We start from the raw sequence: 22,599 nt of genomic DNA, 5'->3' as shown, positions 1-22,599 counted from the left end.
CAAACCCTCAAATTTTTTTTTTGAGAAATGATGATATGATGCATGTGAAAAGAGAAGGGGATAGAAATCATTTAGATGCTAAAAAAATAATTTGTAACTTCCCACAGAAATGAGTGGGTTTGAGTCGTTTGACGGCTGGTATTTTCACTCACAGATTTTATGCAATAAACCTTGATTTGGTGATGGCACCCCCTTCCCTTATCATTTACCTTGTTCCAATCCATATGATTTTGATAGTGGCACCTATTCCAATTCCTTTTCTTTTTCTACTTCTCTCTTGCCTTATCATATGCGAAAAATGCATACCCCCATATTTGATATGCATACATCCTCTTGATAAAAATAAAAAATAAAAAAAATTCCTTCCAATGTCCTAATTTTTCTTTTGCACACTTTCGTATTTGCCGCAAGCCATTAATTGCCACCAATTTCTTCTTTTTTTTCTCTTCTTTGTTGCCCATTCCGACATTTATCCATGGTCCGACATTGGTCCATCGTGACCCATTTCTTGCCCATTCCGGCATTGGTCCATAAGGACCCATTTCTTGCCCATATCAACATTGGTCCATAGTGACCCATTTCTTGCGCATTCTGGCATTGGTCCATAGTGACCCTTTTCTTGCCAATTCTGGCATCGGTCCATAATGACCCACCATTTCTTACCCATTCCGGCATCGGTCCATAGTGACCCACCCTTTTCTTGCCCATTCCGGCGTCGGTCCATAGTGACCCACCATTTCTTGCCCATTCCGGCATTGGTCCGTAATGACTCATTATTACTCGCCCATCGAGGCTTGAGTCTTCTCTAGGATCTATGATCCATTGGCTTTTATAAGCCCTCTTGGCGGCATATCAACAAGCGGTGTTTCATCAACAACATTAGGATATTATAACATCAAGGGATATTCATCATCAAAATTCATCAGCGTGCTCAAATCATAGGATTCTATTTTCCTATGGGAATTTCAAGTGAAGGTTTTTATTTTTCATATTGGGGATTTTTATTGTAATCAAATGTATATCGATTTTCAATCCATATACGTTTGAGGGGGCATGTTAGAATATGTGAAATCCACCGTTGGATTAAGTGTAGATCTCATTGTTAGATCTTCTTGTGGGAGATTAGGCAAGTTGGTTAATGAGGCAACCCACTAGAATAGGCAGCTAGATTTAATTAGTAAGTAGATTAGATTAGAATATTCCATTATCTCTTTCCATAGTCTGCTTGATCTCTTTCTATGTTTATCATGTATGTGCTCAATCCATTTCAAAAAATCATGTATGTGCTCAATATAAGCACACCTTGAGCTCTATTGTAAATCATATGGCTGCAACTCGGGTCGGGCGGGTCGGGTTTTGGAGAACCCAACCCAACCCGAGAAATATCTCAGGTCGGGTCGGGTCGGGTTTTTTTTCGGAAAACCCACGATTCCCAAACCCGGCCCTACCCATGATAAATCTCGGGTCGGGTCGGGTTTTTTCACGTTGACGCAATTTTTTAAGAAAAATTCTTGTTTGGCAAGGCAACTCAACTCATAGAAGCAGAAATTACACTCACATTACACTTGAATCAAACAATGATGTAATTACACTTGAATCAAACAATGTTGTAATTACAATCAAACGATGCTGAATCAAACACTTGAATCAACTCAACTCATAGAAGCAGAAATTACACTCACATACAATAACAGTGGGGTGTGGGTTTTCACTTTTAACTTTTAACTAACAATAGAAAAAAAATGTACACACTATAACTTATGTAACTCGGGTCGGGACCCTTTAAACCCGGCTCGACCCGAGATTCATGCGGGCTTTTGAATGCTCAACCCGGCTCGACCCGAAACCCATGAAACCTGAACCCAACCCAGGCTATTTTCAGGTAGGGTCGATGCGGGTCGGGTAAAACCCGGCTCGAGTTGCAGCCCTAGTAAATCATCCAACATTAGTGAAAATCTCCAAAAAGAAAGAATTTTAACTAAAAACTAGAATGGGTGTTGTTATTATACGAGGGGTAGGCTGTTTCACTAAAGATTATTAAATTTTTATTTTACCGGGAATTTTTGTCCCATCATAGTCCGGTCAACCAAACATGGGATTTTTATTTTACCGGGATACTTCCAGAGAGTTTTTTTTTTTCCCACCACCAATTTTCCAGGAAGTTTTTTGTTCCACAAAAGTCCCAAGAATTATTTTTTTTTGGAAGAACCGAGTTTCAGCCTTGAGTTCCCACCCATTTGTTAAGAAACAAGTTAATTTTGTCTTAAAAAAAGATGGTTCGTCTAATCTAACGGAAAATGCATAAAAAAAGAAAAAAAATGGCGAATCCTGATTTCCCTAATGTGAGAGGCTATGGAGAACGAGAGAGTTGAGGTGGCGAGTGAGGAGAGTGGGCGAAAATAAAAACTTAATTCTAAACAAGGATTTTTTTTTCCTCTGATTTCTGGCCCCATCTTACCTCACCCTCAAATCTCTCTCTCACTAGCCCTCTATGCCCATGTTTAGCCACTTGCTCACCCTCTTCTCACTCATGCACTCTTAATTATTTCCTCCCATCCTCCTTGCTCATCTCCCAGCAGTGGATAAACTAATATTCCACGGAATTTTTTTTATTGCTCCCAAACATGGTCTAGGTAAACAACTACTCCATGGAATTATTTTCTTTTTTTCATGTTTGCCAATCTTGCCCATCCTTGGGGGTTCTTTGGTTCAACCCCAGCTTTCCTATAAAAAAGACATTTATTATTTTACACCACAAGAATGAGACAGAAGAAGAGAATAGATTTTGAGTGTTGAATTTATTTGCTACCACATGAATCATATCAACGGCCTCCATTGCCATCAGCTTCTTACCAGCTGAAAAAAATGAACAAAGATAAATGGCCATCTTCAAGAAGAACGCAAAAAAACAAATTTACCTCCCCTCCATGAATCTCCTCTCCTTTCTGTCCATACTACTATTCTGCTCAACATATCCTTTCCCTCTTCCTCCATAGATTTGCGCCAGATACAAAAGCACAATTCAAGATATTTGGATACACTTTTCTTCAAAATAAAATTATAACGCTAGCGTCATAAGCCTGATTCTCAAACAAAACCTTCAGCTCCGATCCACTTATTAACTGGAACCGGAAATTTTTCGGTTTTCATCAAACAAATCACCTTGAAACCATCAAGGGATCTCAATCCATCAGGCCTGTGGAAACGTAACAGTTGATTATTTCATATGATAAAGAAAGATTACGGGCCTGTTAGTTTTAGATTTTGAGAACCGATTGTGAGTCCAGAAAGATTATTGGACTTAAAATTAAACACAAATTTGAGTCTAATAGTCACTTTTGGACCCACAATCGGTTCTCAAACTCCAAAACAAACAGGGCCTAAGTTCAGCTTGAGCAGTTTCTTAAGTTTCTGATACTAACAGAAGTTAGAAAGCTCACCCCAAGTAGAGGAATCTGAAGAAGAATCAATGAAATAAAATACAAGCAGAGGGAAATAGCAGCTCCAGCTATTAAATTGTACAACAGACGCTTGTTATCTTTACTGGGAATGAAGAGAGATTTCAGCGAACTTGTCAGCGTGAAGAGCCTGTAGGATATCTGGAAATGCAAAACACTGGGACTGAGGAGCAAGTAAAAGTGGCACAACTATGTGCTGAAATAAGAATACTTTTTTTTTCCTTCAGACGTTTTTAAGGGTCAAGATGTGGTACACTTACATGGAGATAAATGGCAGTTGTAAGCAGGAAGTTGAGCATCGGATAATCTGGAATGAGACAAAGGAGCCACTTAGGCTGTCCATTGGGCATGTTTGACCTGCGGATTCATGAGGAGAAAATTCAAAAACATATTTTTAAAATTTGTAAGGACAGCATTTTGAACTTGGAGACTTGGACACAACAATTTCCAGAAATACCGAGTAAAAGCCTTATGGATGTACCGCTGTCAGATGTGGCAACGCTGATGTACTCTAAAAAAGTCTATGGATAAATTAAAACATCGCGAGGCAAACTATAACCATTGGACATACAAAAGGATACAATGTAGAGATTTAGGGCAAGTTTGGCAACCATTGAAAAGGTAAAAAAAATTCTATGGAATATTAGTGGGGCCAGTTGTTGTGAAGGATGGGCAGAGAAAGAGAGACTTTGAAAGGGTGGGAATGAGAGAACATGAAAAGCCCCCGAAAAACAGGAAAAATACTCAATTTAAAGTAGGGTTTTTTTTACTGTTTTTAGGGATTTCTCATAAAATCTCCATGCTCCTTCCACTCATGCCCCCTGAACTCTCTCCTTCCCTCTCAGCTCCTATTTAACAGTTGGGCCCATGAATATTCCATGAAATAAGTCTCTCCTTCCTTCTCAGCTCCTATTTAACAGTTGGGCCCACGAATATTCTATGAAATAATTTTTCACGGTTGCCAACACATGCCCTTACAGAACCTAGAAGTATATGCATGACAGAGCAGATTCAATTTCTCTTCTTAGATTGCCATTTTGAAGCTCTGATAGTCTGATAGAAACAGGTTTACTAAGTGGGAGATTGACAGTTCATTTAGAAAAAAAGCCAATCCATTAGCTACGATAGGGAAAATTTTCAGAAACAAATGAAATGGAAGCAGGGGGGCAAAATCAATTATGTTTTTTCGAGCAGACTCAGACATGTTCTTCTGTCAGTCTCAAACCTAGTTAATTACACACGGAACTAAATAACTGTACGGCACCGGATATGAACTGAAACAATTAGAGAGGTGCAGTGGAAGTTCACAAACCTCAGCCAGATATGGATCTGGGAAATGTAGGTTTCCAGTGTTATCTTGCCAAGCCACCTAAAAACAGAGAGCCATTAAAAATGGAGAACACTGCAAATGTTGGTCAACCAAAAGCTTTGGAGCTTGAAAGGGGAACAAAAATCAATCATGTGGATGGCACTTACGCAAAGAGTGTCAAAGAAAAATTACGAAGCTGTTGTGTAAAATTTCGCAAGCAGATGTAAACACTGGAGAACAAATGAAACAGAGGCAAGTTATAAATAGCATATTAGATTAGAACTACAACAAAAACTACTACTACACAATAAAAACTCCCCCATACGCACGTTATGGGAATCCATGATGTGTAAGGATGGAACTTATTGTATGTAACCTTGTCCAGCTTGTAAATATGTTCATACCACATATAACCAGCCTACACGAATAAGAAGAATTAAACCAGACAATTCCTAGAGATTGGAAAGAGGTAAAGTTATTGATACACAGGAGATAATTGATCACGTTAATAGAGACATCACCGACAAAAACCATGCAACTTACCACTAATGAAAGCGCCACAATGGTTGTTTTAATTGACAACCTCCGCTTGGTTTCAGATTCTTCTAATTTCTCCATCCACCTCTCAACCTACGACAAAAAAAGGCTTCAAAAGTTCAGCAACCTTTACACCCGGAAAGCAACTTCATCAATCACACGGTACGCTAGAACCATAATGAGTGTGGCTGATCAAACTACACAAAAGGTGTGCAAGAAATTACAGTAGGATGATAGTAGGCATATATCATTCCAATGATCCAGATATAGCGATCGAGTCCTGATCTGAAATGCCATTCATGCAAGCGAGGAAAATCTCGTTTTGAAGCTGGATCAGTGTACCCTGCATCCGAGAGCATTATTATGGTTGTAAATTAGCCAATAGCCCTACAGTGCACTGGATGAAGCATAATGAAGCTAATTAGGTGACTAACCTAGTAGGAATGTCAAAGGACTCCAGAGAATTTCAAAAACTCCAGGAACTTCCCAAACGAAGATAACCACCAAAAAACACATGATGATCTTCAAAGCCATCACTGACCCATTCTCATTATACTTGTTGAAGATTCCGAGTGCTCCATACACCATAAGAGTGAAAAGTGTGTGCATGGGACAAATATAGTACAGCATGTAGTCATTATTAAGGACAATGCAGGTAATAGTCACCAAGAAATTTAGCCGCCACATCATCTACATTTGAAAGACAAGAAATATATATCTTTTAGATTGGTCAGAGAAAGAAAGATAAATCAGAATACATATCACTTCTGATTGTAAAAACAGTGATGGGATGAAACAATCATGATGGAACCTGAGCAAAACGTCCAAGGCTAAAATCCTTTCGAATGTAATAATATGAGAAGTTCCCAAATCCTGTCATCCAGACATAACAGGCAATGAACACTCGAATTGCATTATATATCTCTGTTGCAGCGAAGTAGTGGTACATCAAAAATAAGACCTGAGGGAAACACAAAAGGAAAGGAACTCTTAATCACAGAAAGTCCCCAATGCAGGCTAGGCAACGATACAATTCATATTATACAGTAATTTATGGATGAAATATTGAAACAATTCATATCATACAGTAAAATATGGATGGAATTTCCTATAACCCCCCCACTCTCTCTCTCTCTCCTTTTTTAGGCCACTCCTCAAAAATCATCTCCATAGGATAATCCCGACCCTCTGATCTATAGAGGTTCCTAGACCGATATCTCCGCACCTAACGCAAGTAAATCCAAAATAATACAGTGGACCCACATGACCTTGGATGGGATAGAATGGAAGAAAATGATCCATGTATACGAACCCAACTAGTGTCAGGATTAGACTTAGTCAATTTGAGTCGGGTAGACTCTTTCACCTTCTTCATGAAAACTTTATAAAGGATTCATTAGCCGACCCCAACTAGTTTGGGACAAAAGCTTAGTTGTGTTGAGTTGAGTAGAAAAAACCTTGACCAACACTGATGAATGGGTGGATGGCTTGAGAAGAAGAATAATCATATAAGCTACAGAAAACATAAGCCTATTCAAGAAATTCAGATTTAACATAGAAGAATACTGAAGCATTGATATGATTGCATGTTACACAACATATGGCACAACATGGAAAAAATCAAGTAATGATGAATAATCATACGTATGCTTCCAACATTGGAAGAAATAGCAGAAAACCCAGTCTACCCCTGAAGGCTAAATTATCTGCATATTTATGTGTGTTGGTATTGTGTGAAACAGAAAGGGTGAGCATCTTTGACAATGTTGTCTTCGATGTAATAATGTTAAGACTACATGCATATAAGATTGTGTGCAAATAATTTTTAGCGGCAAACAAAGAGGCCCCAGGGGTGCTTTCATCATTTTCCAAAATTTACCTTTCTAAATCTTTCATGACATTATTACCTTAAATGGGAGGTGATAACCAAACAGGGTTCACTCTGCGAACAAGCAATGCAATAAATGGGATGTAGTAAGATGCTTTCGAGAGGGAAATCCGGATGGAGAAACAGTCCATTCAAGTGTGTAAAGACCGACCCCACTAGGGTCTTTACTGTAACAAATTCTTAGTAAATATCGTCCGTGTGTGTGTATGCGTGTATTTCACTAGGTGGCTGTTTTCATGAAAAATCAGCACATATTTACGATCTTCATATTGAATAAAATCTGTTTTCCACAGATCAGATTTTGTATACGTAATTTATATGCAATAGATAAACTGTTTTCACAAAAACAGCACTATGCGTGTGAATTATATACACTAAGGTAATGTTTTCTTGCAAAATCAATTCATATAATTTATAAGGCAAGGCACTGTTTTTCATAAAAACAGCCCATGCGTGTGATCTTTTGGCCACCAAGGAGTGTGTTTTTTCAAAAAACAGCATCTTGTATGTAATTTTTATAATATATTAGGATATCTTTGTGGAAAAATAAGCTTGTACGTATGATAAATGAGCCATAATACAACTGTTTTCGTAAAAATCGGTCCCTGTGTGTAACATGGATGTTGTTTTCTTAAAAATCTAACTTTTAAGAGGAAGATAAAAGTCTCGATTGCTATTTTCTTTAAAAATCAGATTGTGTGAGTTGGATAGTGTTAAAAAGATGTATTTAATCAAGTCATAATATGCGTTTGACTTGCATAGTGTAGGAACCATAATGCTTTTGAAAATCAGCACCTAAAAGTGTTATTTTGGTGCAATAGGTGAAGTTTTCTTATGCTAAAACTATATAAAGAAACTCTTTGCACGGTAGTTATATGTATGTAAGTGGAGTTACCTTAAAAGTAATCCTAATGTAATTCTAAAGGTATATAATGACTGAAAAACGGATAGAAACTTGAGGAGAATAATAAATCCTAAATAACTTAGAAGAAACAATGATTTGTAGGTAACCTAAATAACATCATGACTATGTAATCATTTCAGGTTGATTTTCGCTTAGATACTTCGAGACTTTCATCTCTTTTCGCGTTCAAAACACTAAGGCAAGTGGTAGCTTCACTCGTACAATAATAGTTTTGATATTACAATCATTGTTTTGAAAATCTTACGATTTACGGTTCGATTTACGATTCTTAGGCAAAACGATTTGAATCCCATGATTGAATCTTAATTTGTATGAATCTTATGATTTTTTATTGAATCTTACGATTCGATCATAATTCGTATGATTCATACGATTTATGTGATTTATCCAAATTAAGTTTTGTATAAAAGAAAATATGTCTTTCTTGCAAAAGACCTCATTTCCTTTCTACATTACAAGAAGCCTTTGAAATCCCTCTCATTAGAAGGAAGAAGACAGAGGAGGAGTAGGACTTCGAACGAATCGAACCAGCCGAGCACAAAGCATTTGTTGAGGGCATTACTCACATCGAGGTAGGAGTCGAAGTGGGAGACTACCATATTAAGGACAACATCAATTCCCGTCTTTTATGATTAATATTTGTCATTTGATGTTTGAGACTTTGAGAATTGATATGATCTTGTCTTTTTTTAAAGATTATTAACCAAGATGCATGGTTTGGATGAGAATTAGATGATTAGTATGTGTCAAGTTTGTCAGCAAACAATTCGTATTACGATATTGAATGCTAATCATGGTAGTTTTTGTTTGAATTAATGAATTTGATGAAAAATGAATAATTGGCTTTTTTTTCTTTAATTTATTTGTAATCTTTATTATACATATTTTTTTAATATTTTTGAATGAATCTAACGTTTTACGATACGATTTACAATCCGATACGATTCGACCCTGATTTCGATTTACGATTTGATTCCGATTTTCAAAACATTGATTACAGTATTGTTTCGTTATGATGATGTTCTTGCCTCCTGTTTAGACATATTCTTATAGAACCATTAAATATATTGATTGATACCATGTGGGAAATGGATGGCTAACCATTGACAGGTGCAAATTAATTCCTCATGATAGAGAGAGAGAAGAGGTACGTATGATTTACATTACATGTTGTGTGCATAGCATGTAGGAACGGGAGGGAGGCAAAGCGGCCAACCTTGGACGAGATGTCAAAAGCCAAGCCTGAGGAGAGCGTACGGCATTGGGTTGGCAATGGATATTGATGGGAAAAACCCCGAAGTGGATGGGCAGATAACTGTGATCCTGATGAAAAATCCTAAAGAGGGCCCTACTTATAGGCGGGTGGTTTGCGGTCAAGGTTGACGACCGATATATTTATATGTACTATGAAATGAACCGGAAAAGAAAATGAGAAAAAGAAAAGGGGTGTGAAATGCCGTATGACCTTGGGGGTAACCGCCTTACAACACTTGTTGCACACACATATGCACGTAGATGTGTTATTCTCTTTTACATTGTTCATTCATATTATATTTTTTTTAAAAGATGACAGTTTTATTGAATCTATGAAAATCACAGTGGGGACCAGAAGTCCCTACAAACATTACATAGAGTCAACAGATAAAGAGCAGGATTATATCCCTAAACAAAAAGGTCCGATAATTCTTCAAAATCAAGCCACGAATAACCCCCTCCACCCCCCAGCCTTACCAAAGACTCCTAAACCCTCATATACCCCTTCTCAGCCGATGAATCCAAGAAGATTAAACAGGGACGTCTTAGAACATGTTCTCTCCATGTTCACTTTTAGTCTCACCATCCATTAAGCAGTAACTTGCAAGCATTCTCACATAGATAAATTACATTGAAGATCCATGTCTGCAACATCATCGCCCTAGCACGAACTATCACTCATTACCCTCAATAGTCAATACGAACATTTTCAAAGCTCATCAAGGAAGCTTTGGAGAAGGGAAATCGGCAAGCACTCATCTTCGGCTCCCAAAGGCCTGCCCATGAATCCAGGGGAAGATCGAGATGCGATTTCACCTTCCAAAACAGAAATTGCCAACTCCCTAGAGGCAAGCCATACTCTATTCCGAGTCAACCTATCCTCAGGCCGATCTGGCCGATTTCCATGCCTAGCGTTGAAGCCATTAGCTACTGCTAACTCATCAACATATGACACTCCTCTTATCTTTTGAAGAATCGTGTTCAACACCATAATTTCCATGAAGAGGTTTTGCTTTCGACTTCCAGCGCAAGAAGATTCCTGGGGGTCTAAATGATCCATTTCTACAAGGATCTTGAGAGCTTAGCTACTGCTATCCCAGGTTTCCAGAGATATCTAAGGAATTAATGCTTATTACTGCTATTTGCTATATTCAAGCAAGCCATCCCTTCCCAAAAAAACCAAAACATCTTCCCAAGTAATATTTTTACAGGTCCTAGAACTTCGAGACTTCCAATTAGATTTTCAAAAGAAAACATCTCCCTGGCCCATGTGGACTAAGCCACCAGACCAATCAAATCCCCTTTCTTTTGGCCAACGACTTTAGGATCTTGAACACCCCACGCCTCCTAGGGCCCGGAATCAAATCCAGAACAGCATTCAGCGGTGCATCATAGTACTCTTGTGTGACCGGAGCCGATTAGTCACCTCTTTTGTGCCATCATACCTTCTCCCATCTCGAAAATTAATCACTTTCCTAATTTTTAATAGAAGACCATCCGACCTGGAGTATGTGCCCAAAAAATCTCTTTTGCGTCTAGGAGTGGAAATGTCGGCCTTAGATAAAGGACAAACAGAGGTTCCGAGGGTCCTATCAAGAGGACCTTTTCCAGAAAAATCCGTCCAAGCAACTTTTTTCCTAGGGGCAATATAGTCAAAGCTCTTGCTCCTCTGACCCAGGCTTGTCAGTACGGGATCCACCTGGATTTTTTCAGAGCCCTTATAGACGCTACCTGTAAATTTGAAATTTGAATCAACAAGAAGCTTACCCACAAGCAGCACGGACACCCCAATCGGCGGTGAATCCCCTCCCGGCAGAGAGGCATACGGAACAGAAAAACCCGAAGAACTACTGGGTTGTGAATCGCCATTTTTAGTATATTGATGTCTCTGAATATCAATCACAATTGCATAAACCTTATCAAGAACTCTAATATTGACACAGGAACTATTGAAACGCCACCAAGGGCCAAAATTTTAGCTCATACAAAGCTCATACAGTGCATATTATTACCTTCCATATTGGTTTCCAGAACTTTTCCAAATAAGCTTCCTCGGGCTTCCACTGTTGAGACAGCCCAAACATGTAAAGGGATACCATAAAAATTGAACCAGAGGGTTTCTTCCCCTTGAATAAAATCCTTATTCCATGGTAGGAGAGAAATTAATTGATTTCCAAGGGCTTTAGGTCCCAAGTCTAGGATTTTAGATACCTGGATTCAAATTCGAACATTAAAAGAACTGAATCCTCCGCAAGAGTACAAGGGCAAAGCAGGGAGGGAGAGTCCCCTTCTTTTTGTGCCTAGGACCAAAGGGCCTTCAGGGATCGGAAATTGCCATTCGGTTTTTCCAACTAAACAAGCTTTTAGGGAATCCATGCGAGTAAGCACTTCCTTGCCGAAAATGGAAAAGGCCGAGCTCCCACTACCCTTAAGAAAAGAAACTTTACCTCAATCAGGCGATCGATTATCCGCCTCCACTTTCTCCAACGGATCCGACTTGAAACTATCACGGACAACCCATTTAGATGGGTGTTCAGACCAGAGAAGCAGGATTCGCACCTGGAGTTGGGGATTCTCGATTCCCCGAATCGCGAATCGGAATCGTAATTATATTCGATTCCCCGATTCTGAACCCGAATCCATTCCATCGAAATCGCGAATCGTAATTTGGGAATCGTGATTCTGTTTCCACCGGAATCGCGATTCGGGAATGGTAAATACGCGTTTTATGGAAATAAAATCTGCGGTTTTTAGTCATTTGGATTCGGGAATCACATAATTTAAAACCGCGATTCCCATAAGATCAAATCCGGTCTTTTAGTGATGGGAATCGCGAATCCCAACTTTTTGACGTGAAATTACATTTATAGCCTATTTTTAACAGTAAGGGTGATATTTTGAGTGGGGTTATTTTTGTAATTTCATTTTAAAACCTATAAAAGCTAATAAAACCCTAAAAAACGAAAAAAAAAAAAAAAAAACCCTCTTCTCCTCCTCCTCACAGCCGCCCATCTCCCCCTTTCCTCTCTCACTGCCGCCCCTCTCTCTCACCGCGATTCCCGCCGACAAGAAGAAGAAGAAGAAGAAGAAGAAGGAAATGTATGTATTATATATTTTTTTTGAAAAAACTAAAAAAAAGGGATGGGTTTTCTGTGTGGGAATGGTTTCTGTGAGAAACCATTCTCACACAGTTTCTGTGAAATGGTCGGTTGACTCATGTGGGATGTATTTTGATTTTTGAATTTTTGATGAGGGCACTCCTCACGGCATGGCCCGCACCACAGGATAATCCAAACCGTGGATAATCCTCACGGTTTGGAACTTTGGATAATCCACGATTTTTGAATTTTTGTATTTTTATTAAAAAGTATGGCATGGCCCGCACCACAGGATAATCCAAACCGTCCATTAGATGGGCCACGGCCTAAAAAAGTTTTTTTGCCCCAAAAATCATTTCCATAGGTTGATCCTAACCCTCTATAGATTAGAGGGTGAGGGTTAGGATCAACTCTCAAACCCTCCGATCTGAATGTTTGAGAGTTGATCCTAACCCTCTATAGATCGGAGGGTTAGGATCAAGTGATCAACCTATGGAAATGATTTTTGGGGCCCAACCTATTTAGGTCGTGGCCCATCTAATGGACGGTTTGGATCATCCTGTAGTGCAGGCCATACCATACTTTTAAATTTTTAATAAAGTGAGGACTAAGGACTAAGGAGTGCCCGCATCAAAATACAGTAGTGCTGATAACTTTGGGTTTGGCAGTGGCTTTTGGCTACTGATGTTAGCAGTTTAGCACTACCATGTTTTAATATTGCACAACTAAGTGATTTTTCAAAAGTACAGTGGAGCCCACTTGATAGGATGATCCAAACCATTCATTTGGTTTGGACTTTGGACTTTGCAACTTTGGTCTTTGGATCATCCTTAGAAGTTGCCCCACTGTCCTTTTTGAAACCTTTTTGAAAAAAACTATACTTGGCTAAATAGGGGGCTGATGGATGATCTTGTTAGTGGCACTAAAGGTGTTGCAAATTGATATTCCTTAGATGAGATGTGAATTTTGATTCCAAAAGTGTTTACTGATTCAAAATTACATTTAGGCCCAATTAATTTTAGAATTTGAGAATTGAGTTTGAGTTCAAAATTGAATATTATTTAGATTGAATGAGCTGATTGTAGCATTGTGCAAAAATATTTTTATCAAATATTGTTTATGATTGAATGTGCTGAATTGTTGATTTTTTGTGTCCGACTCAAATTGAATGTGCTGATTGTAGCATTGTAGTTGTAGTTGTACAAACTCAATTTCTCTCTGACTTACGGTGGGCCTATCTTATTAGCCTATCTTTTGAGCTAATAAGATATTGTTTATCATTTGTCATTCGATAATAGTACGAGACTACATAACGAGCCTACGTGGGGATTTTATGAGTGATGGCGAGCGGAATGGCTGAAGTCTTCAACAATGGTTTACTGGCATGGATCAATGGGTTGCATCAAGTGGAAGGAGTTAATCTTGGCACGGTGGGCCTCTGCAGCTTACGCAATATTGCCACTGTCTGTGTCGATTGGGGTTTGATTTGTGCCGCATTCAGTTGTTGGGATCTAGATTTGCATGTGTTTCATTTTGGAATGCAAGAGCTTTATCCGACTCATGAAGATATTTGCATGATGCTCCGCATTTCTCCTGATGGTCCCATGTTCAAGCCTTCCTTTAAGGAAGGATATGATAAGGCATTGAGCCGTCTGATTGGCGTGCCACATAAGTCCCTAGGTCACTACCGTCAGGCAAGTAGTATCTTCGTGCATAAGCTAGTACAAGTCTTTTTACCAAGTAGAGAACTGGATATGGAGTATCGTCGTTGCCGTGAAAATGCATTAGCATTATGTGCTTATCCAATGTTTCTCTTTCCGGGCCGATCAGAGTCATCAAACTTGATTCCATTATATTTTGTAGACTTGGTTGATCAAATTCGCCAAGGTGCAAATCTAGCTCCTATTGTCTTAGCGGAACTTTTTTATAGCCTAGATAGTGCTCGCCGATCTACTGGATCTGACTTCTTGGGAAGTTCCGTCATTCTTTATGTAAGTATTGGATGATTTATTAAAAATGCTTGAATGATGTACTTGGTTATGGATAATTATTGTTTCTAACTTTTTTTTATTTAGGTTTGGCTAGTGGAGAAATTACGAATTTTGGCTCCACCACCTTTGCCAAGACGAGCCTGGACGAGGAGTTTTAATACTCGGGAGGTGTTGGTTTCATTCGATGATCACGACAGTTGGGCTATATGGCTTAAGGGTCGCGAAAGTAAGGACATTGAGTGGACTCTCCCATGGGCTCCCATTTCCTCTGCAGTCCTCGAGACTTCTGGTCAGAAGTGCGTTCGGATAATGGGTTTCCAGAGCGCTTCCTTTTACTTGCCTCTTCGGATCCTCCGACAGTACTTTGGAGCCCAACATCACATAGCGATGATGGATGTTTCGGTACCAGACTCCATTCGTCCTCAATCCTTGAAGAAGAGGACAGTGAATGCGATTGATAGAGACTGGAATCGGCGAACCATCGTTGTCGTTCAGAACAACCCCACCCCTGGAGAGGTGAACAACTATTTTTGGGAATGGTATGGGACTGGTGAGGCACAGTCAAGTGATGTATTTTGATGATGTATTTTGCTGAACGGTTATAAGATATTCAGATCTATGTAATAGTTAATTAGTTGATTACTATTTTGTATTCTCAAATAGGGCTTATGTAATGGTAGTTGGATATAAATCCAATGGATTCGACAATGCGTCACGGGAAACCCAACCCTCACCCTACCCCTGCAAAATAGTGAATACCCTCGGGAATTCCCACGTAAGACGGTCTGTTGGATATAAATCCAATGGATTCGACACTGCGCCACGGGAAACCCAACCCTCACCCTACCCCTGCAAAATAGTGAATACCCTCGGGAATTCCCACGTAAGACGGTCTGTTGGATATAAATCCAATAGATTCGACACTGCGCCACGGGAAACCCAACCCTCACCCTACCCCTGCAAAATAGTGAATACCCTCGGGAATTCCCACGTAAGACGGTCTGTTGGATATAAATCCAATAGATTCGACACTGCGCCACGGGAAACCCAACCCTCACCCTACCCCTGCAAAATAGTGAATACCCTCGGGAATTCCCACGTAAGACGGTCTATTAGATATAAATCCAATGGATTCGACACTGCGCCACGGGAAACCCAACTCTCACCCTACCCCCTGCAAAATAGTGAATACCCTCGGGAATTCCCATGGAAACCCAACCCTGAGCCTACCGCTGCATACCCTTGCATGCATGCATGTAAGACACTCACAGTAGAAAATATCTATCATACTATTCAAATATTTTACAATTTGATTTTGTCAGGAGGCAATTGAGGAAAGATGGACGAGACTGTCGACCAAGAATTTCAAGGCCAAGGTGTAGGTGATGATGACATAGTTTTTGAAGGGGACCTAGAATACAACTATGATGAAGAATATGTGGAAGAAGATTATGACGAGGACATAGTGTTGGCTCCGAACACAAGGTCAGCGACAGTTTTATGGTCACACGTAGTCAAAGGAAAGAAAGCTGGCGAAGGACATGGGGGAACCAAAAAGTGGAAATGTAAGCACTGTAAGAAGGTTTACACTGTGAAAGCACCAAGAGGTCAAGGTCAAGGAATAGCATATTGCAGTGCAGTTGCAAAAGACAAACAATTACAAGAGCACATCAGAAGCCAAGTCCAAAGAGCAGAGAATTTACCTGGGAGACTGCCACTGAAGAAATCACGGTTAGACATGCTTGGCAAGTCTTCCAGCTCCGGTGCGACTTCTTCAAGTAAGGTTGGTGAATCACCACTTGGCAAGTCTTTTAGAGCAAAGGATAGAGACGATGTTGATCATAAAGTGCTACGATTTTTTGCCGCCAATGGGATTCCCTTTAACGTCCTCCGATCTCCATATTTTCAAGAGATGATAACTGCCGCCAATTTTGTGCCTGGATACAAGTTGCCTTCTTATGAGAAAGCAAGAATAACTTTATTGGACCATGAGAAAGAGAATGTAACAAAAGATCTAGGTGTTGTGAGAGAAAAATGGCCTGAACATGGGCTTTCTATTGTCTCTGATGGATGGACAAACGTGAAGAACAAAGCCCTGATTAATGTAATGGCATCGAATATGTTCGGTTCAATGTTTCTCTATGCGCACGACTTTTCTGCCGTGGAGAAATCAGGGAAAAACATTGCAAAGTTTTTGTTGGATGCCATTGAAGAAGTAGGGCCTTTTAATGTTGTGCAAGTGCTGACAGATAATGCAGCCAATTGCAAGCTTGCTGGGACAGAGGTTAATAAAGTTTATCCCCACATATTTTGGTCTCCTTATGTGGTTCACACATTAAATCTGATATTCAAAGACTTGACCAAGCATAAACACCTAGGTTGGATTGGAGAGACTTACCGTTCCTGCAAGGATGTCGTCAAATATATTACCAATCATTTGCAGGCTCTTGCTATATTTAGAAGCAATTCGAAGTTTGAGTTGCTGAAAGTTGCGAAGACTAGATTTGCAACTCATTATACTACACTTAAGAGACTTCTTGATGTAAGGGAGGCGTTGCAGATGACAGTATTAACAGATGCTTGGAAAGATTGGTTGAATGCTTGCACCGACAAAGTGATGACAGAGAGGGGCGAGATGACAACTACTTGTGTAGTCTCTGATGAATTTTGGACGAACATAAAATTGGCATTATTAATTACAGAGCCCATCTATAAAATGATTAAGTTCACTAAACAGGAAGGCTGTCTGATATCAGACGTGTACGAAGGCATGGACAATATGTTAGGACAAATAAAAGATAACTTGAAAGATGTGCCTGACATGTACAATCATATTCATGGTATTGTGGTGGGACGATGGGGGAAGATGAATGTTCGAATGCATGCCTTGGCTCATGTACTCACTCCAAAATATTATGACCTGCATATCTCAATATTCCAGCACCAAGCGGTGGTAAACGAGTCACCCCAGGTATGTAATTGTTTCTCATATTGTGAATTTTCATAATGTAATTGTATTTATCTTCATTTATGTTTTCGACTGATCGATTATTCAATTTTATTTTCAGATAAAGACCCTGAAATCATGGATGCTGTATATGAAGCCATTATGGATCTCTCCCCTGATGATGAGATGAGTGGTACGATTAGACGTCAGTTATATGATTTCATAGGAAGGGTTGGAAGGTTTTCCAGTAAATTTGCCAGGGAGGATGCGAAAGATCCCAATGTGTGTGTGACCAAATGGTGGAACTTTCATGGAAGTCATGTACCAGAGTTACAGTCAGTGGCCATCAAAATTCTCTCACAGCCTATCAGCACATCTTCTGCAGAGAGAGTATGGAGCACGAATAGCTTCATTCACAATGTAAAGCGTAATCGCTTAAATTCACATCGTGCTGATACTCTTGTGTACATCCACTCAAATCTTCGACTCCTATCCAGGTTTAAAGTTTGTTTCGTTTTTGCATGCAATAATTTTTTATTATTATTTATGTCAGATTATTTATTTAATTTCGAATCTATTATTTAGATTTAATGCGGCTGCATACAAAGAAGGACCAAATAGAAAATGGGACATCAACCCAGAGCTCCCACTTATGGATGACTCCTCTATCAGAATGGAGGATATGCGATGGCAGGATCTCGATGATGATTTCCTTAGACCTTCTACATTTTGTGCGTCATCTCAGTCATTACTTTCAAGTCCTTCACTCACTATTCGTGACTTAGATGACAATGACGAAGCTGCAGGATCTGGGACTCCAAGAGTGGTCAGTAGCTCGGAACTTGAAATTGGACGACCATCCAACACTCAAGGTCGTATTACTAGTTTCCTGGGGCGTGGAGAACGTACAATGGGAGGTACAAAATCTTTAACACTTGCAATTTCCCAGTGAAGATATTAGTCTTATAAATATTAATTCATTTATTTAAACTTTTCATTTACAGAAAATGTAGAAGGAAGAGGAGAAGGAAGAGGACGAGCTGATCATGCTTATTCGAAGGGAAAGAGAAAAGCCTAACTTTAATTCTTTTTATTTGAAAATACTGGAGAAATTCTGTAATAATTTTGATATTTCGCTTTTTGGAAACTGAATTTTTTGTTTAATGGTGGAGTCCTGGACTCCTGGCCTCCTGGCTCCTGAATGAAGAAAAACTGTTATAATTTCAGTATTTGGAGAATCATGTTTATGTTTAATGGTGTACAGTTGAATGCTTAGATTTTGATTTTTAGGTATTTTTCCTTAAATTTTATCTTTTATTATTTTTTATCGCTCTCCGACGACTCTCCGACGAATCCCCGGCTAATCCCCGACGACTCTCCGGCCAAAAATCGAATCCCGCTCCCAACCGTCCCCGGAACCTTTGAATCCCGCTTTCGATTCCCGAATCGAATCCCGATTTCGAATCCCGCCCTGGCAACCTTGGTTCAGACCGATAGCACCATCGACATTTTTCCCGCCATATAAAGTTAAAATATTTGCAAGGAGAGCACAACCAACCATCAAGATCATTCTTTGTTTTTGAGGAAAACCCATTGTTGAATGATTTCCTTACTCCGGATTGATGATGGAGAGGAGATAGAGCTAGTTTACCCTGCAAACATATTCTACACTTTTTCCTCCATCTAAAATTGTGATATGAACAACTACAACACTGCCAATCCACCGACCATTCTCCTTTTCTAACTCCGGCACCATCGACATTTTCCCGGCACCGGCCTTTTCTAACTCCGGCACCGACCATTCTCCCCATGACGTCTTTTTTATGCCTATTTTAGGTTTTTCTAGCTCATTCATATTATTGTTCTCATCTTTCTATATATTACTATCCTGAAATGCTAATTCATGATTCATAAGAAATTCTAATGTAAATTCAATTCTCTTGTTTACTCTTACTTTGCGAGCCGCTTGATGAGCTTGCTCTCACTCTGTTTCCCCTACAGGTTTTGTAGGAGAGGAAGAGGGAGCTTTCGCAAATGAAGAAACATAATAAAGCAGCATAGGATGGGGAGAGTTCATAGAGTTTTTTTTTAGGGGATGACGAGTTCGTCGTATCTTTTTTTTTTCGTCGTATCCCATAGATGATTTCCTTTATGCGAGACTATAGTTTGATATTTCAATTCCCTGGATTTTGGTTTATGATATTAGTAGTAGTGTTTTTTTTAGAACATGATGTAATTGGCATTGATTAAATGAATAAGAATTAATAGATGGTTTGCAGTAGCTAATTCTCTCTTATGTTTTAAAAAATATATATTGTATTTTTAGTTGTTTCTTTTGCTAGTAGCGACCCGATCTGGTTTTGGGTCGTTACAACTACAATCAGAACCATTCCCAGCACATAGACCTCCCACCAATTATAAAATGATAAAGCAGAAATACCAAATCATACAAAGAGAATGATATTAAATCCATCAAAAGGTGCTGGTAAAAGAGTAGTTTACCTGCATCCATCCTCTCCACTCCTCAGTTTGATGCCGATTAAGATAAAGTAAGGATTTCCCAGAGAACGCTGACTTATCTTGGTGCTTCTTCAAAGAAGTCATTGCTGAAACTATGATGAGCATGATGTAGAGAAAAAGGAAAAGGTCGCGGCTGTAGTTCTGTCAACGAATAATCACAGATTATCAATGTGAATATAAGTTTTATAATACGAGCTTTAAAGTAGTATAATGGAAAAAATGTTTTCAAGTAAATAATTCCTGTCAGAGCATTTACATGTAAGACATTTTTATAAAATGTGACACTAAATTGAGAAAAAACATCATTTACATATTTGAGGAATTGCAGCAATAGTTTGTCTTCAGATAAAATAGAAGTCATATAAATAACTGAGATTGAACAACAGGAAGTATTTCATGGATGCTCTTATCTTTGATTACACGTGCAGAACACCCAATTCCACGCACCATCTATTATGGGAGTGGCTGTGTCCAATACAGCTGCATCCTGCAATGCTGCTAAAACAGAAGAAAAGGTATGAGAGAGCTGAGACAGCCTTTTCTCATACCTAAATCCCAATTTGCACCTCTTCAGCATTATATTCTTTCCTTCATGTTTAACCCTAATCCTTGCCCCAAAGAGCCATTCAATGGTGCCGTTTAACTAGTGAAGTCATCCAGGTTCTGACATGACTCAGTATTCCTTTTTTGCATGGAAAACATAAACACATTTTTTTTGGAAGTATGTGTAACTATCCATATGGTGGAAACAAAAAGTAAAACAACGAGGTGGTTGGAAGAAAGTTCACTGAGGCAGTAAATAATGTATTAAATATGTTTTAACAATCAATTCATGTTGTTGGCCTTTGTTTTCTCTCTTAGTGGTGTTTGAAGACGGTTGAAGGTGAGTAGTAATTGGTGTTGAACTAAATTGCATTGGAGTTTTTTTTCCTGAATTTATTTACTAGAACATTAGATATCATCATCACGGCATTTCCCCTGGTACTTGACGAATGCAACGTTCAACCAAGTTCTTGCAATCACCATCAGTAACCATTTCTTTGGTTCCATTTCCCAGAAATGCAGAAATTAGGATTATCGGCACGGTTCTAAATCTGAAAATTTTGGATTGAAACAGGAAACAACCAGCAATTTCCAAAGAATCTAGAAGCTGAGAATCAGATTCAATCTGGAACTAATCGAAGAAACGGGTTTGTTATGGTTTCCTTTAAGGTTTTGATCAGAGAAAGGACGATTTTTTGTGTGTGGAAGAAAGATCCTCATTTCAGATTCCTGAAGTGATGAGTTGAGCGGTTCTGATTTTGTATGAGAAGCACATTCAATCTGTTATCGATTCAAACAGAAACAGCGAAATATGCAAATATGGATTTCATCTGCATCTGCTGCTTTTGCTTCATTAGAGGAGAAGGTGGATTAAGATTATGGTCAGCAATGTCTTTCAAAAAAAAAGAAGATATGGTCACCGCTGTCATCATCAATGTTGCAGACTGCAGCAGCCCTGTAATAAAGGTGCAACTTGGGTCAAATTTTAGGAATTTTTGTTGAGCTTTTACCATAAAATTGAGTCGGGTTTGGGTTGATTCCCATTCATTTTTTAGAAAAGCTCAAGCCCACCTGACCCAAATTGCACCCCTACACCCTACACCCTCTCTTGCAGATATAGACCTTAGGGTTTCAGTCTTTCAGTCGATGATGGAGAAACAAGTTTCAACTGGTGAAAGTTCACTCGTGCAAAGCCACATGCACGACTGACAAGTAAAAGATCTTTTTGCCCACGCCCCTTCCCAGGCACATTTAGACCTAGCAAATTTCTAATAAATATAGTTCAATATATCATTTAAAATATAGGCTAATTATATGCATAACTAAAAAAATATATGAATTACATATATTAATTATGCACCTAAATAACATAACATAATAATATACCTACACAATTATACTTAATATAGGTAAATTTACCTACATAATATACCTAAATTTACCTAATAAATCCATAGGAAAAGAAGGGGACTCAGTTTAGGTTTTAAACATTAAATAAAATAACTTTAAAAGGAGGAGGGGATCCTTGGTAAAACAGGGGCATGTTTTCACCAGTGCTTCAAAACTTAAATTCAAATGAGATCAGCCATAACAAAAGGGTGTCGATTTGGGTGAGTCAATGATTGAAGCAATCAAGGGTTCACTTCCTATGTAGGTGATTATTTCTTCCTAAAAGAATATTTTCTTTCTTTTATATAATGCTAACGGCTCATATTTAAAACCATTAAAAAAAAGGATCATATTTAAAACAAGAGTGCATTTCAAACTTGAGATGGAAATTATGAGCATTTTTTTCCCAAAAACTTAACATTAAATATGCATGAAAAAAATACGCGAAGCTGTAAATTCCTAAAAGTATACGTGCAATCATTACCTATATAACCCTTCCTCCCTAACCTACTATAATGTTACTCTTTCTATGTACTTGTTCACTTCAAATGAGGCCTTATATTAACCCTTCCTCCCTAACCTACTACAATGCTGCTCTTTCTATGTACTTCTTGTTCGCTTCAAATGAGGCTTACTACATGCTTCATGTTGACTTCTAATGCCGCTTCCCACACATTTTCTCTTAATTTTCTTTAGAACTTATGCTTCCCATATTTTCTCTTTTCTAAACACCTCGCTTC

The 22,599-nt window shown here is 38.8% G+C and overlaps 2 protein-coding genes across 2 annotated transcripts in view; one reads left to right on the top strand and one right to left on the bottom strand.

Annotated features, from left to right (window-relative positions):
- Positions 1-2,905: 2,905 nt before the first annotated feature.
- Positions 2,906-22,599, bottom strand: part of LOC143882258 (protein REDUCED WALL ACETYLATION 3-like) — a 37,239-nt gene continuing 17,545 nt past the window's right edge. The window contains exons 6-16 of the mRNA XM_077385763.1: positions 19,910-20,068; positions 6,116-6,265; positions 5,739-5,994; positions 5,529-5,647; positions 5,311-5,397; positions 5,097-5,185; positions 4,935-4,997; positions 4,771-4,827; positions 3,719-3,815; positions 3,441-3,599; positions 2,906-3,196 (exon numbers count right to left, since the gene is read on the bottom strand). Coding sequence (XP_077241878.1) covers positions 3,191-3,196; positions 3,441-3,599; positions 3,719-3,815; positions 4,771-4,827; positions 4,935-4,997; positions 5,097-5,185; positions 5,311-5,397; positions 5,529-5,647; positions 5,739-5,994; positions 6,116-6,265; positions 19,910-20,068 — 1,242 coding nt within the window. The 3' untranslated portion in view covers positions 2,906-3,190. The remainder of the gene's footprint in view (positions 3,197-3,440; positions 3,600-3,718; positions 3,816-4,770; positions 4,828-4,934; positions 4,998-5,096; positions 5,186-5,310; positions 5,398-5,528; positions 5,648-5,738; positions 5,995-6,115; positions 6,266-19,909; positions 20,069-22,599) is intronic.
- Positions 17,387-18,584, top strand: LOC143881136 (uncharacterized). The gene is made up of 4 exons (XM_077384135.1): positions 17,387-17,431; positions 17,529-17,904; positions 17,993-18,324; positions 18,412-18,584. The coding sequence occupies exons 2-4, from the start codon at positions 17,546-17,548 to the stop codon at positions 18,483-18,485; spliced, it is 765 nt and encodes a 254-aa protein (XP_077240250.1). The 5' UTR covers positions 17,387-17,431; positions 17,529-17,545; the 3' UTR covers positions 18,486-18,584.

This window comes from Tasmannia lanceolata, unplaced genomic scaffold, assembly GCF_043159265.1.
Source record: "Tasmannia lanceolata isolate RefF3 unplaced genomic scaffold, GAP_Taslan_0.1 ptg000007l, whole genome shotgun sequence".
NCBI lineage: Eukaryota > Viridiplantae > Streptophyta > Magnoliopsida > Canellales > Winteraceae > Tasmannia > Tasmannia lanceolata.
Note: the sequence above shows the minus strand (reverse complement) of the source record. Positions and strands in the feature narration are given on the sequence as shown.

What these genes read in the sequence shown, in the direction of transcription:
- LOC143881136 (XM_077384135.1), top strand. Translation starts at nt 17,546, where the DNA reads ATGGATGCTGTATATGAAGCCATTATGGATCTCTCCCCTGATGATGAG. An exon ending in AATCTTCGACTCCTATCCAG is followed by an intron (nt 17,905 to 17,992) that starts GTTTAAAGTTTG and finishes TCTATTATTTAG; the next exon opens with ATTTAATGCGGCTGCATACA. An exon ending in TGGAGAACGTACAATGGGAG is followed by an intron (nt 18,325 to 18,411) that starts GTACAAAATCTT and finishes TTTCATTTACAG; the next exon opens with AAAATGTAGAAGGAAGAGGA.